Source organism: Citrus sinensis, chromosome 9 (assembly GCF_022201045.2).
Source record: "Citrus sinensis cultivar Valencia sweet orange chromosome 9, DVS_A1.0, whole genome shotgun sequence".
Classification (NCBI taxonomy): Eukaryota; Viridiplantae; Streptophyta; class Magnoliopsida; order Sapindales; family Rutaceae; genus Citrus; species Citrus sinensis.
Window position 1 is genome coordinate 31,268,063 of NC_068564.1, and position 16,811 is coordinate 31,284,873.

The 16,811-nt window shown below is 34.6% G+C and overlaps 1 protein-coding gene across 2 annotated transcripts; it reads left to right on the plus strand.

Moving 5' to 3' along the window:
* Positions 1 to 633: 633 nt before the first annotated feature.
* LOC102627066 (uncharacterized) lies at positions 634 to 16,000 on the plus strand. Of its 2 annotated transcripts, XM_006474286.4 has the most exons (26): positions 634 to 785; positions 883 to 1,185; positions 1,263 to 1,322; positions 1,417 to 1,509; positions 1,714 to 1,942; positions 2,664 to 2,770; positions 4,329 to 4,391; positions 4,924 to 5,024; positions 5,317 to 5,411; positions 5,532 to 5,552; positions 6,229 to 6,324; positions 6,413 to 6,533; positions 7,180 to 7,320; positions 7,512 to 7,702; positions 8,783 to 9,054; positions 9,512 to 9,613; positions 9,939 to 10,115; positions 10,594 to 10,782; positions 11,244 to 11,485; positions 11,571 to 11,717; positions 12,709 to 12,925; positions 13,008 to 13,136; positions 13,258 to 13,401; positions 14,009 to 14,188; positions 15,113 to 15,172; positions 15,458 to 16,000. In XM_006474286.4, the coding sequence occupies exons 1-26, from the start codon at positions 780 to 782 to the stop codon at positions 15,530 to 15,532; spliced, it is 3,561 nt and encodes a 1,186-aa protein (XP_006474349.1). In that variant the 5' UTR covers positions 634 to 779; the 3' UTR covers positions 15,533 to 16,000. The 2 variants fall into 2 exon arrangements, with proteins under 2 accessions (XP_006474349.1, XP_052289465.1); XM_052433505.1 differs by lacking the exons at positions 12,709 to 12,925; positions 13,008 to 13,136; positions 13,258 to 13,401; ... (1 more) ...; positions 15,113 to 15,172; positions 15,458 to 16,000 and adding an exon at positions 11,862 to 12,165.
* The last annotated feature ends 811 nt before the right edge of the window (positions 16,001 to 16,811 follow it).

The following is a 16,811-nucleotide window of genomic DNA, read 5'->3' on the forward strand; positions in this document are numbered from 1 at the left end:
TTTAATCAATTCTTGGCATTTCGTTTCTCAAATACATTGTTCTCTCAACCAACCTTCATCTCTCATTTATTCATTTCAACACCGACATTTTTATTCAAAGATCTCATATTTTTTAACACAAAATTTGAGGTAAACCATAAAGGTTATATTTACAAAGATTTGTATAAATAGATCTTCAACATAATATTCCTTCATATTTGATTTATTTGTTGTTGTTGGATGTTGGTTATGCTTTGCATTATTTGTTTTTTTCAACGACTTTCATCTTTTAATTATTTGATTTTTTTTCAATATTTGATAAAAAAAAATAATGATATAAACACATAGTACATTATGAATGATAAGTCAATCAATTTAACGTATCAAAGAATTATAAATTTAAATTCGAAATATCGTGTGATTTCATATTTTTATGTCAATTGAAACTAAATTTTTTTCCTACTAAAGCTAATAAATGAGTACATAAGTTTATTATTAAAAAAAAAAATTCCTACTAATAGAGGGTCGTTATTTCAAATTCAGGGGAGGTAAGAATTATTGACTTAACATTGGTAAAATTTAGAATTTAAGAAAATCTTGTGGATGCTAAAGATAATTCCCTTCTCCTTCTTTTATTTTTATTTTTTGGTTTTAATTTTATTTATTAAAAAAAAAAACTGACAGTAACGGCATAAGAACTTCCTCAAAAACTTGGCTAGGCAATTCATTTTCTCAAAAATAGTTGGTCTCTCAAATCAAATCAAATCAAATCAAATCAATCCACCAACCAGCCATAAATCATGGCGGTAATTATAATTATTTCCTCAACTGCTACTCTCGTAGATCCCATCGACTTTACTCAATTTCAGTCTTATCGTTGTAATTGCTATTACTTGATTACAGGATTCGTCGGGGACGACGTTAATGGATCTGATATCGGCGGACCCGTCCACTACATCATCAGCTGCGACGGCGTCTTCTGGATCAGCGACGGCGGCGGCACCGTCTTCAGCTGCTGCTCCGCCCGCGATGGCATCGCCGCCGACGATGAGTGGAGGAGTTTCATCCAGGAGCACATTGGGAGAAAAGAAGTCCAAGAGAGCAGCGCTTATGCAGATCCAGAGCGACACCGTTTCTGCTGCCAAGGCCGTTTTGAATCCTGTTCGTGGCAGTTACATGCAACAGAAGCAAAAGCAGAATAAAAAGGTGTCTAATCGTTCACACATTTCTTTTTTTCTTTTTATTAATTGCTAAATATTAATTATTTTTTATATTTATTACAGCCAGTTTCATATGCACAACTAGCCAGGAGCATTCATGAACTAGCTGCTACTTCTGATCAGGTAAGCATTTTTAATTTATTGCATTTTAAAGTTGATTTACGTGTGAGTGTGTCATGTTTGTGTTTTTAAATGCAAATTTTGAATATATGAACAGAAAAACTCACAGAAGCAATTAGTACACCATGTGTTTCCAAAGCTGGCCGTGTACAATTCCGTTGATCCTTCCTTGGCACCATCTCTTCTCATGGTATGATTCCACTTCTATTACTTAATTTTTCTCCCATCCAGGGACTTAGATTGAGGCTCTGTTTGAAATTGAGTTATTATAAGTGTTATTGAGATGCCACATGTGAGGTCACATGCTACTTTACCAAAACATTTTACCGGCTGTGCAGTTGCAAACATTGCCTCATCAACGGTGACTGATGTCATTTTTTAATGAATTCTACAGCTTGATCAGCAGTGTGAAGATAGGAATGTATTACGCTATGTCTATTACTACTTGGCAAGAATTTTATCAGATACTGGTTCACAAGGCTTAAGTCCTGGTGGTGGGATCCCCACTCCAAACTGGGATGCTCTTGCTGACATTGATGCCATTGGAGGGGTGACAAGAGCTGATGTTGTGCCGCGAATATTAAATCAGCTTACAACAGAAGCTTTGAATGAGGATGTTGAATGTAATGTGGTTCCTTAAATTTACATGAGCAATTCTAATTTTATTACACTCTTCTATGTTAGATACTGACATTCAAATATCAGGATGTGTCATGCGTCTTAGCATTTGTTGGAGTAGTCTTAGAGCCAGACTGCTTTGTCTATTAGGTTCATAAAAAACAATCAAACTATAATTTATTTTTTGGAAATATGTGCTGCAGAGTGTTACTGGTATTTTTAAATTTTAACTGTTAGAAACTGATGGTCTTATCGCTTGATAATGCCATCTTTATAAGCTATGCATCCAAAATAATAAATGATGGTAAAATGGTTGATTGGTTTCTGTAACTATACCACGTCTTTAATTTTCATAAATTAAATCGTCATTTAGTGGGGATTAGACAGTTGAAAACATAGTCAAAGCTGTCATAACATATTATCTTTTATTCATAGTCGTCATCACATATTCATCTTTTAATGAAAGGGCTATCACATTTTATCTTTTAGTTAAAGTTGTCATCAAATATTATCTTCTGGAATTTTATTAGGATATATCTGCCTTTTTCTTGCAATACATCTTAATTGATGCACAAATATGTCATCAATGATTTAATGTAATGGTTACAACATTGCATTGCTGGTATGACTTTATATTTGAAATTGCTCTGTTGATTTTTCACAAGCAGAGCTTTTTGACATAGATTGGGACAGTTTTTTATTTTGTTTGTCTGTTAATTTTTGAAGTTCATGCAAGGAGACTGCAAGCTTTAAAGGCTCTTACATATGCCCCTCCAAGCAGCACTGATATTTTATCCAAATTGTATGAAATTGTGTTCGGCATTCTTGATAAGGTTTGTGCTTCTTTCTATCGTTTCATTAATGACTTGAGAATTTTTTACTGTTTCCATAGCGCCCTTGCTTATCAAAAATGATGTTTGGACTAAAGAAAGATTGTTTTTATTAGTTTGCTAAGTAGCATAAGACAAATTCCATCTTCTTATACTTCTTTTAGTTCCTTTTATTTTTTTATTTTTTTATTTTTCCAGTTGGCATATGATGCATTTGAGAATTGGTAAAACAAAAGCTCACCCATTTTAACTCTAACGTCAAAAAAACATTATTTTGCTTGTTGTTTGGCCTTATGACATTGATGCAGGATCTTCATGTTTAACCACTGTAATTTATAAGAATCTTTGTTCATAGGATTTAGTTTGTAACTTAGTAGGTTTTGGGCTGTGCGAGTTTTGGAATAACTTTAGGATTTATAAGAGATCTTTTACAGAAATTGAAATTGAAGGTTGTTCCACCTATCAGCAGGTAGAGGTTGGATTTTTTTGGCTAAGAAACAAAAGATTATACAAAGAACTATATGAGATATGTACAAGGATTGGTGGGACTACAAATCCAAAAAAATAAGGACGAGAAGTCCCATTCCAAACAAAACACTCACAAAACTACAAAAAACAAAAATAGCCCAAAACCCAAAAACAACGCAGCTCAGTAAGAATACATCCCCTCTTAAGATACAGAGGCTTCCCAATTAAGCGGGTAGAGGTTGGATTATGTATATTTGTTCTCAAATAACCATCAAAAGTTGTCGATATTTTGTGCCAAAACCAAGTAAAACAAATGAATTGATATTTCCGTAAGAACTGACTTTAACCGTCAATTTTGATACATGCAAAGCCTAAATGAGATTATTGCGGCACACCATAGATCCATTTATGCTAAATTTAGTCTCCTCTTCTTTTTGCCACTTAATCAGTAGGCTTTCTCGAATATATGAAGATACTATCAGGAACAAATTATCAGTTTTGGCTTCATTGTCTGTTCTATTAATGGAATGGTCACTTTATTAATTTTTATCAATAAGCTTTCTCATAACTTTTTTTGCCTTTGGTAATTTATTTGTTTTATGAAATAAAACTGATCACTTGTTCATTAAATTAGATGAAGTGCTGCTAAGGTTAGGAGTTTTTTGCCTAAAAACCAAGCCAGTTAGTTTTGCCAGATTTTATATCATATCTCAAAGGGATTCCACTTTAGCCTTTGTAAAAGAATTTTTTTATTATTATTATTTTTAAAAAAATTTCAGTCTCTGAGGCAAGGCCCTAAAATTAACCTTTCAGCAGTATTTCTGGGCCTAGTATAGTTTCTCAAACAAAATCTCTATTTTACTTATAGTAGCTAGTTTAGATGATGATATTGTTTGTATTTTATGCTTTTGTCTTGTTATGTTAATAGAAAGTATTAATGTGGTTTTGTTCATTTTACAATTGACGGTATATCCTTCCTTAAAAGAAGATGTAGCTTTATAACATATTGTTCTCAGCTCAATTTCAGTGTCTTGTCTTGTTTTGTTACAATTTTCTTGTCAACAATGCTTAATAATTTTGAATTGGCTTTTAGGTTGGGGATGGCCCCCATAAACGTAAGAAGGGCGTGTTTGGGACAAAAGGTGGTGATAAAGAGGTAAGCTTACGAACGTACACAGGATACTCATAGCATCTTAGTCGAATAAAACTACATCTTAATCAAATAAAACTATTATTCCACATATCAGTTTCTTGCCATATTTTTACTTGATGAAATTGTTTATTTCCATGAATATCAGACTTTTGGCCTGCTGATTCTTTCTTTTATAAAAAAAATGCCAGTCAGTTTGTTAATATATGGGAATAAAATGGTCGTTTATTGTTTATTCTTGCCAGAATTTTCACTTTTGGGTGGAAAACTAATACTCACGCTACAATCTCAGGCTTTCTGATGATTCCTCATGTTATTAAAAAAAAAAACCACTATTGTTTTTATAGTTAATATAAAATATTTGTGTTGTCTGAACAGACTTGATGTGCACATTTGCACTTCAGTTCTGATTTGACTAGTTAATTTAAAAGCGAAATAGTTCATATAAGTAACCCACTTAATGCCTTTTTCCTTGTTATTATTGGGGTACAAACTATTTAATTCTGACTTAGTTTGGATATTAATTGTTAATTGCTAGTCTATCATTCGGAGTAACTTGCAATATGCGGCGTTAAGTGCATTAAGGAGACTTCCTCTGGATCCAGGAAACCCGGCATTTTTGCATCGTGCTGTGCAGGGGTTAGTTTGTTTCTACTTTTGTCTTCACATTTATAGATAAATTTTTGTTATATTAGTGCTTAATCTTTGTTAATTTCGGTATACTACTTCCATTTAAGTAGTATTTGTGTGTGTAATGACAAAAAGACATATACATGCTCAAGCGTGCACACTCACACACAGACGCAAAGCAAGAAGGGACTATCAACTGTGCATCCTATACTCAGATGAATACCTTAGAAAACTGTGCAAATATTTTGGGTAATTTTTTTTTTTCAATCCTTTTCCAAGTTGAGCTTGTTTTGCACTGCAGGGTTTCATTTGCTGATCCTGTGGCTGTGAGGCATGCTTTGGAAATTCTCTCCGAGTTGGCTGCCAAGGATCCTTATTCTGTTGCTATGGCATTAGGTGACATGATTATTTTTAAATTCTTTCACATTGCCATGGTGTTTACTGTCTTAGACTGTACATGTTCTCTTATTGTCATTTAACTGGTATATGTTTAATGCTTTACCTTTATTTTTGCAGGAAAGCTTGTTCTCCCTGGAGGTATTCTACCAAATATTTGTTGCCTGCAGTACTTTTCGTGTAGCTATAGCAAGTAAAAGTGATTGAAATTATGTGTGTATATATATATATTGTTTTGATTACATCAAGTTTCCACACACTTTACATGCATGCATATATACGTGCATAAATGCATGCATAAATTAGTGCGCAGATGCCTACATACCACACATGCGGGCATGTTTGCGTACCTAGATAACATAGAATATGCATGCATACATACTAAGTACTTGAAAGGAAAAAGTATTTTGTTCTTCCAAGGTAAATTTTAGATTTCCTCTTTTCTTTTCATCAGAGCCCCATTATTTTATGTAGTGAATACTTATGTTAACCTGAGCATTTCAACTCTTTAGTCTAGATTTATGCAATTTTTGTGCACATCTAATCCAGTGACATATTGTAAAAGGACTTCTCGTGCAGAATTTTTTTTTCCCTTCTTCTTGGAAGAGACTTCTGCCTTGATTTCAACTTTTGTGGTCCGTAAGAATGGCAGAATTTGTGTTTAGGTTTATTTTCTTGTGAAGCTCTTGGCTTCTTTAATTTTTCTTCTAATATGGTGGGAAGTTAGTCTGCATTTATAAATATGCTTTACTTTTTTTCATCTTACTGCAATTTTGGTGACTTCGTTGATTTTTTTAATTATTATTATATGAATCAGGGGCTTTGCAGGATGTGCTTCACTTGCATGATGTGCTTGCCAGAGTTTCACTGGCCAGGTTGTGCCATACAATTGCTAGAGCTCGGGCACTTGATGGTAAATCTGTTTGAAATTTTATTTGCACTATTAGGGCTTGTGTTTCCTTGAATATATGATGTCACTGGTTTCTTGAAATCTGGGGCAGAGAGGCCTGACATAACATCTCAATTCACCTCAATACTCTATCAACTTCTGCTGGATCCCAGTGAAAGAGTATGTTTTGAGGCAATCTTATGTGTGTTGGGAAGAACTGATACCACAGAGAGGTGTGTCTTTAGTCCTATATATTTCTCTTTTTCTTTCATTTAAGTTTTTCGCTTTCACCATTCTTTCAAGGGGTTAAACTGAAAAATATTGCAGGATTTATAAATTTTTTAACAATAATAATTAGGGTTCTGGGATTTGATTTAGGAGATAATATTTTAGATTGCAGTTTTATGCTTGCTTGTATGCACACACACACACACCCCTACCTCTGTGCATTGTATTGATGGACTGGTGGAATTTGAAATCTGTGATGAGTAATGACCAGTCCCATATTTTCACCCAAATTATTGCTCTATTTTTCTACACTGTTACATCAATGCACTTTCATTGTTGATATTAAATCCAGCATGTGTAATTAATGCACGTGTAAGATAAAATGCAGATGCTTCCATTGGTGTAAAACATGTGTAAGAAATTGTTGAAAAGATGAGAGCTCTAAAACTAATACAATATACATGTAGCTGCTTCAGGTTGCAATTTTCTTCTGAACCTAATTTCTATTCTGTCCCCTCTCTTCTCTCTCCTCCCTTTCTCATTTTGTCTAATACACCATGGTTGTAATTTATAGGCTTATAGTTATTTCATTTACCCTCCCTTCATCCTTAATTTCCAGAATGCAGTTATCCGTACATTTATGTGCTGTAGGACGGAAGAGCGGGCTGCTGGATGGTATCGTTTGACAAGGGAAATTCTCAAGGTGCCAGATACACCATCTGTATCATCTTCCAAAGATAAATCTCTAAAGACAAGGCGCCCACAGCCTCTCATTAAACTCGTAATGCGAAGGTTGATCACATTCCTTCCTTTGTTCCTGTTTTCTGAAGCTGGAGATTGTATTTATCTATATTAACATGGTTAGACATGGTGGATTTCATGGTGGAAGAATGCTTGAATCGTGCTATGGCTAGTGGGCCAGTGACTATGCTGTTCATATTTTGAGTTCTTTTCATAATTTTTGTTTTCCTTTTTTTTTTCAGGTTGGAGAGTTCTTTTCGTAGTTTTTCTAGGCCAGTCCTTCACGCAGCTGCTAGAGTTGTACAAGAAATGGGAAAAAGCCGAGCTGCTGCATTTTCTGTAGGCTTACAGGATATTGATGAAGGAGTCCAGCTTACTACATATTCTGAGGATTCACTCGATTCAGACATTAATGAAACCGCACACTCTGAAGGTATTTTTTTGGTCTTTTATCAATTATTTTTTCCTCTAACTTGTGTTGTTCTATGTATTAGACCCGATTTTGTACGTGATATTCATGAGGATTCTTATTCATCGTAAATCTAATGATTTCTTTTCAAGAAATTGTAAATGATTGTATAGTTTTCTTTAATTGCTTCAACCGTGGTTTATAATTTTACACAGGAAGCTTGTTACTCATTACCCCATCTTCCATGTTTGAAGTATTATTTTATACTGTAGTTTAATTACATAAATAGAAAAGGTCATTTACTCCATATATTTCTTGTGACACTATTTTCAACGTACTAAGAAGGCTTACTACTTGCATATATGTCAAATAATTCCGGATTTTAGATGTTGCAATAATTTTTAGTATTTCTGGTATTTGCGTTGCTAATTTATGAAATATAATGGATTTTTTCTTCCTTTTTTGGGCAAACAATTGTACTTGATTTTGGGATTTCTTCCATGACATCTTGAATTTGTAAAAGTCTATATGACTAAGAGTTTGATACTTTTAGTTCTTCACGTGGACAGATTTGGTAACTAATAGAATAAAGCAAATATTTCTTCAAGTGAATGGTTTTTCTACTTCCGTGCATTTTGCTGTCAAGTGGTTACATAACCAGGTTGCGGATTTGGCTTCTCTGGCCCAACATCTGGTACTGCAGGCACTGTGTGTTTGGTTGTATGATTATCTTTTGTAAATGGAATTTGTTTCTCTTATCATCAGAAAGAAAAATAGGAATTCCATATTTACTGCATACCGAGCTATTTTGTTGGATTCCGTGATGGGTCTTTTCTTCATGTGTGGTCCAACTTAAAGCACGCAGACGCCCATGCCCAATAGACACTTGTAGGCAGTCATATAAGATGCCCTCTTTTTGCAGTCCAAAATTTTCAAGTTTATTTTGTTTAGATAATCTTATGTTTGATGGGTGCTTGATAACATGTGGAGGTGTAAATTATTCTCATTAGTCATTTGTAGCTAGATGTATATTTGAAAGAATGAATTTTCTACATGGTGGATCATTTTTAATTTGTCTTTGATTTTTTTCTGTCTTTCAAGTAGGTATGCGGAGAACCTCCTCTATATCTAATGGAACTGGTAGCAAGGACACCATTGCAGGTTTGTTAGCTTCACTGATGGAGGTGGTGCGAACAACGGTAGCATGTGAGTGTGTTTATGTTCGAGCTATGGTGATCAAGGCATTGATTTGGATGCAAAGTCCGTTTGAATCATTTGATGAGCTAGGATCTATTATTGCATCAGAGCTTTCTGATCCAGCTTGGCCAGCAGCACTATTGAATGATATTTTGCTCACTTTGCATGCTCGGTTCAAAGTAAGTAATGGATATTAAGTCGTATGTACTGTCCATCTAGCTCAGCACCTTCTTTTCCTTTTGCCTTTTCTATTTTGCCTTTTTAATGGTACAGTTTTTATTTTTTTTACTTTTACTGTTCTGAAGTTGGTTACTGGTCTTCTAGCTAAACATGATATGAGACAATAATATATAGGCCTTAACTAGTGAATGCTGGTTCTGATGTATTAATTCCTGACATCAGGTTTAGTGACGCTCTACATGATTGGTATGAGACAAATTTTGATCAAAATGACAATAGAATCAACAATCCTGACTTTCTTAATTTCTTGCCTAATGTTCCATTAATATAAATGAACTTTAGTTTTTGATAGGAATAAAAGTAATCTGTGCAAGCTTTTGAAAGGATATTTAACCCCATACTTTGCTGCTAGATTAAGACAATTTACTCATATTTTATTGTCATTTGGTTTGTCAGGCAACTCCAGATATGGCTGTCACTCTTCTTGAAATTGCAAGGATCTTTGCAACCAAAGTTCCTGGGAAGATTGATGCTGATGTATTACAACTACTGTGGAAAGTATGTTTTAATTTGATCATCAATTCTAATAGTAGTTTCCATTGCTTTGAAATTTAATATTGTACTTCTGTTAATAACTTTTGTTCTTCCGCTTATTGATCTTCCGCAAGCATCTTTTATTATCATTTTGTTTGTTTATAATCTATTTATCTCCTACTCATATAGCTTTTACACACAACTTTCCAAGGAATATTTCTTTCAATAAATGTTTTATTGGTTGTTCTCTTAATAATACTTAAATTTTGTGCAATCACTGGATTATTAGCAAAAATGTATGTTCACTCAAATACTAGTAATTGATGGACTGATATTTTCTGAATTCTAGACATGCCTTGTTGGAGCTGGTCCTGATGGGAAACATACAGCTTTGGAAGCAGTCACCATAGTGCTTGACCTACCACCGCCACAGCCTGGGTCAATGTTTGGACCACTATCAGTAGATAGAGTATCTGCATCTGATCCAAAGTCAGCTCTTGCATTACAGAGATTAGTCCAAGCTGCAGTAAGCATCTCTAGTTATAATTAATTGTTTGATACGTTCATTTTTGCTTTTACAAGAAACTGAAAATATATAAACAAGAATAAAAGCATGCAAGTTGGACTAGCGATTGACACAGGCAACAAAAGAGCCCCTTCTGCAAAAATATAACAAAATGCCAAGCCAGGCTATGTATCCCCAAAAAAGAAAACAGATAATGAATGCACAGAAGCCAAGGCCCTTCCAAATAAGCTTGATGTGATTCATTTACCATTGGTCCAGTTTTTGTAGGAGGGTTGGGGTATGTTGCTGGATTACATCGCATAGAAACTTCTGATCCTTCTTTAGTTTGTAGATGCCCTCTATCATGTTTTTGTAGTGGACTTCTGGTCCATTTTGTACATTACACCATTGAACCATTATTTTACTTGCTTTTGTGTTTCTTATCAAAAACGTTAGCCCAAAGAAGCAGGAATCAATCTCTGACCTAATAAACTTGCAGGTGTGGTTCCTAGGAGAAAATGCAAATTATGCTGCTTCTGAGTATGCTTGGGAATCTGCAACTCCACCAGGCACTGCATTGATGTTGTTAGATGCAGATAAAATGGTTGCTGCTGCTAGTTCTCGCAACCCTACTCTTGCTGGTGCATTGACACGGCTTCAGAGATGTGCTTTTAGTGGCAGCTGGGAGGTATAATTTCCCTCATGGTCGTCATTCTATGTTTAACATTTTTGCTGCCTTTCACTTCAGACTGCTATGGTTTTGAGTAAACATTGAGTGCAACTCATCTCAATCTACCAGTCTGTGGCTGAGTCCATTTTATCTTCTGCTTGATGATTGCCTGATTGTAGTTCGAGCAGAGTAGTTTCTAAAATAATCTGCTCTATCTTAATTGACCAAGCTCTATTATGGTTTGCTCACGCATATGCAGTTAGTCCGATGCTTTATCTGTTTATTATCTCTTTAGGTTTGATAAATATGAATAATGCATTCCACAAGCTAGATAAGTTTTGAATTTGTCGTGAGGATATATTTTATTATATGACATAATTTATTGTTACTTGAACTTTTTCCATTTTATTTTATGCGATATTGAATGAATTGTTGCTTGAAGTATAACTAGTTGGTTCTCATCTGTATGGACACCCCAGGTTCGGATTGTTGCTGCTCAAGCTCTTACAACAATGGCAATCAGGTCTGGTGAGCCTTTTAGGCTACAGATCTATGAATTCTTACATGCTTTAGCTCAGGGTGGTGTGCAGTCACAATTGTCTGAGATGCATCTCAGTAATGGGGAAGATCAAGGAGCTAGTGGTACAGGTCTTGGAGTATTGATAAGTCCCATGATAAAAGTTCTTGATGAAATGTACAGAGCACAAGATGATCTAATCAAGTAAGACATGCTTTTTTTCCCCCCACTATCTTTAATTTGTCTCTCACTTTCTGGGTGTCATTAAATTTTCCAACTTGATTTTTAGGGACATACGCAATCACGATAATGCAAACAAAGAATGGACAGATGAAGAACTTAAGAAACTCTATGAAACTCATGAGAGGTTATTAGATCTTGTTTCACTGTTTTGCTACGTGCCGAGAGCAAAGTATCTTCCACTGGGGCCAATTAGGTACATTTTTTTAAAAGAAAATGTTGTTTTCTCTTTTAGTTTATTAAAAGAGATTTTATACGTTTCATTTAAATTGGTGAATGAACATAATTGACCTCTATGTACAAAGAGAGTTCTGTAAATGACATGAATTGTGATGATTAGGTTATACCTGGGGGATCATGGTTTGCTAACATGCCTTGTCCTCTTGATATGTGTTCCAGACTTGGGATTTCATCTCCATTATTTTAATAATGTATGTTGTCATTATTTTTTTGTATGTCAATTCATTTTATGCATGACAGTAGTCTTATTACTGTACAATGCATTTGATGTCATTTTTCTTGTATTTGTACCAGTTTCTGCATGTCTAGTTACCTTGTTTTGTAACATCTATTGCCCCCATTGTCACCTTGGGCCATTTGATATTCAATGTTCTATTGCATTATTTTAACTGATTCTAAAAGTTAATATATAATTGCTACATCTTACCTTGTTTCTTAACGTCTACTTCCTCCATTGTTGCCTGGGACCATTTTTTTTCATTCTACTCAAAATTTGTTATTTTAAAATTTTGACTTAATTTACAATTATTAAACCTTGCTGAATTTTGGTTACATTCATGTTTTTGCTGACATGTCTGATTTTTCCCATGATCAGCTGTTCAATTACATTGATACTTGTCTGCTTAATTAGATAATAAGGTTGTTACAAGTATTCTAAGTTAAACAACAATATCCATGAGAAGGGCATTTTGTAAATCTTTCAAATTGTATGCTTCAAATATAAGAGGGATTAACAGTTGTCATTGTGGGAGTTGATTTCTTATAACTGATTTCTGTTCTGAAACTTTGGTGCACTGTTCAACAGCTAGCTATGTAAGAAGCTTCAAATTGAGTTTCTGGATAACTTCATTTCAACTTTATTCGATGGACTGTTTTCTGTTTGATGCTTGATTTTATTAGGATTTTTCATTTTGATTTTGTTTTTACTCTTCTGAATTTTACAACAGTGCAAAACTTATCGACATCTATCGAACAAAGCATAATATAAGTGCGTCAACTGGTTTGAGTGATCCAGCAGTTGCCACTGGAATTTCTGACCTAATTTACGAATCTAAACCTGCTCCTGTTGAGTCTGATGCACTTGATGATGATCTTGTAAATGCGTGGGCAGCAAACCTTGGTGATGACGGCTTGCTGGGAAACAATGCACCAGCAATGAACAGGGTAAGAAGACTTCAATTATGAAAATCAGAAATCTGAATAAAATTTGGCGTAATGAACCTTATCATCTTTGCTTGATTGGTAGGTCAATGAGTTTCTTGCTGGAGCTGGAACTGATGCTCCAGATGTTGATGAGGAAAATGTCATCTCTAGACCTTCAGTTAGTTATGATGATATGTGGGCAAAGACACTTTTAGAGTCTTCAGAATTGGAGGTACAAGCATTTGTCATTATTCTCTGCAATGAGTTGTAACATGCAACTGCTTGTGATTTGGGAAGTAATACAGAGCTGAAGAAATTTATTTCTAATTGTAGTTGTGTTCATTTATTTGCAGGAAGATGATGCAAGGTCCTATGGATCATCCTCCCCAGATTCGACTGGATCGGTTGAAACTTCCATATCGTCTCACTTTGGTGGAATGAACTACCCTTCGTTGTTCAGTTCAAAACCATCCAACTATGGGTCCTCACAAACTACGGTATAACTAATGAAACTGGATTTCTTTCAAGTTTATGTCTCTCTTCTTAGTAGTTTTATTTATCCACCAATTTGAGTTTCAATCTGGTTTTAGTAAACTTTAGAAGATTGATCGTTCAGAAACAGATGTTGGAAGTCTATTAAATTCATTAAATTTAAATTTCAAAAGCTTTGTCCAATTTCTTTTTTTTTTTTCTTTTTCTTATTTCGAACTGCTTGCACTGATTGGTTTGAAGGAATAATAACCCACTCTTTCTTGAAAGACACTTCATTCGTTTATCTTAGCTAATAGAAGTTATAATTATCAACTGACATTAGACATCATCTCATACATTTGATAGTGAACCGAGTACACATTGCTAAAATCTTGTCCTGGGATTATAACATTGCCATGAAAATTGCAGTCACATAAAGCAAAATATATATTGGTTTTGAATCAACACAAAATGTTTATAACAGGAGAGGGCAAGTAGGAAGCAATTCATCCATGGGTGGTTCTTCATCACTATATGACAATTATGGTTCTGCATACAGTTCACAGCCATTCATCATCTACTTTTTCTATCTTATTAATTGAGTTCATATTCGATTCTTCAATGCTTTTTCAGATAAGAGAAGAGCCTCCTCCATACACACCACCTGTTATGGAAAGGTATGAGTCATTTGAGAATCCATTAGCTGGGTCTGCTTCGCATAGTTATGGATCCCAAGATACGGAGCGAAGTTCTTCCGGGAAACAGCAATTTGGAACAGCATTATATGACTTCACTGCTGGAGGAGATGATGAGGTAGATTGAATCTCTTATTTTGGCCATAGAGATCAGAGCTACAGCCTTAATAGTTGACAATAGTTGTTAATAATTTCAAGGATGAGATTAATTCAGAAATACTGTTTTTTTATCCTTAGAGCAGACAGAATTCCAGTGGTATAATTGGGGATCCTCCGCTAGATTTTGACTTTATCCATCCTATAACCATATAAAAATCAAAATAACTAATACCGGTCCGGTCCTTACATTTATTTGTGGCCCTGAGACATTTCTGATTGGTCAATAAAAAATCAATTTCAATGCAATTTTTTTTTTCTTAGTTTAGCCAATCTGTCATGAAAAGTAAACAATGGTAAAGTAACCTTGTATTGATTGTTCTCTAATGTAAGTTCTCTTCCCTTTGCTGAATCGTGCGAGATAGAGGAGCCTTTTATTATGTTATAATATCATTAGGGTCACGATCTATCAACCTATTGGCGCTTTGCGCCCATAATAAAGACGCTTACTGTCTGCTCTTGATTCAACACACTTCCACTGTAGTGTCCGAGTAGATACTTTTACTTTCTCTCGAACCATAGTAATATTATTTGTCAGATCATTGAGTCATTTATTTCTCTTGAAATCTCTTCAATGTTTATTTCTACACCCGTCTCTTTTTTTTTTTTCTACTGATATTACTTGCATGGAATTGGATCCACAAGTTCATATCTCACGTGGCAGTACACCCATTGTATTGGATATAGAGGTCAATAAATTGATTGATGATGTTATGCAGTTTTTTGGATCCTGAGATCACTGTCATTTAAGAAAGTGTAGACAATCAGTTAATTTATTCATTTTCATATGATGAATCTGTTTATTGATGTATTTTAAAATCGACTCTGTTGCTTGATTTGGTGCTAATGAATATTGAGAGTAATTATGATTTTCTTCTCCTTGCAGTTAAATTTGACAGCCGGAGAAGCGGTTGAGATTGAGTACGAAGTGGATGGATGGTTTTATGTAAGTATATGGAAAGAAAAGGATTGAACTTAACCAGCTCATTGTAGCTCATCTGTTTTTTGGTTTCAGCTATTTGGCTGTTGATTATAGGATTTGACCATGATGCCAATACATTTGCATGCCAAATTTTGGTTTTGTGTTTCTTTCTTTTATTTTTTCATTCTCTTCCATTGAGCTGAATGAAGCTTATTGTAGACACCTAACCCGCCAACCCATTTAAGAGAGACCACCAATTTTATTACGAATGATGCATTTGGCTAATGTGCTCGCATTCTCTTGTTGCAGGTGAAGAAGAAACGCCCTGGAAGGGATGGCAAAATGGCTGGGCTAGTTCCTGTTCTCTATGTAAATCAATCTTAATCAGGTGCATCAGACACTAAACAATTCTGTTCTGCTCTTTTCTGACACCAATCAATCATGTAAAGCATTCTTGGAGCCTTTTCTCTCGCTACTCTCTAGGATCTTTTCCTCTCCTTTTCTGTTTTCCTGGCCAATCAATCTCATGAAAATCACTTGGAGTGCTCTTCATCTGAGCTGTCCAAACACTGGAAAGACACCGCCTGCTAAAGGATTTATAGATGCTGAAATTTCATGCCACACTTGTTTTGTTCTGTTACATTTCCTTCATGTACACAAGTTATTGAGCATCCGAAATTTTCAGGCTGTGGAATTCCTTGAGGAAACAGTGTGTCGATGTTTCTGTTTGTATTTTTTTACCATGTACATGTCTCATTTTTTCGGTTAACCTCTCTTGATAGGTTTTGCTGTAGTAATTGTAATCCGTTTTTGAGTAATATTTAATTTAGTTATTTTATTTTTTTCCTTTAATATTTTTATGTGTTTGGGAGAAAAATTTGCATGAGACTGATGTGGTGAGTCGGTCTAATGATATTTGTTATTTTTGTCATGTGATAGAACCGTGGAATTCATTATACTGTTGTTATTTTTAAATATAAAATTTTTTGGGTCTCATAATTGGTTCTACTTTGGGGCCCTCTGTTTTGTCACATGACAAAGCAGCAGTGCTTGGGTAGCGAATTTGTCTCATGCAAGTTTCTCTCATACGAGCATCAAAATTTGGGAATTTTTCATCATGTGAGAAATTTGTCATTTGCTTATAGAAAGGGAACAGAGAATTTTGGTTTTAACTAAAGAATAATTTTTTGGTAAAGGGTCCTTTTTTTTTTAAATTTGTGTTTTCTATCTTCTAGTTTGTCCTTTTATTACATTAAAATAAAAGAGTTTTTATTAGATGATGATTCATTAATCTAATGTCTACAATAGTCCATTTGTGAGCTTTTTGTCGTGTGTGGAATTTAAGTCCAGTCCATTTTTTTTTTCTTATTTTGGATAAGTAGTCCGGTCCATTTCTAATAGATATTCATGTAAATTTTTTGCAAGGATCCATCTAGTAGTGCAAAATTCTAGATTAATTTGAAACATGGAGGCTTTAGATCTACGATTAAAAAAAAAAAAAAATTGTCGTACATAAAATATATATAATGTGGAATTCTCCCTCCGCGGACTAAAGACTAGCAAGTCGGAGCATTTAGTAAAGGAGAGAAGAGGGTAAGTTTCGGGATGGAGATTTTGTTTTGGTTGCAATTAATGAGCTCAATTCAATAATGGCGGTTGCAAA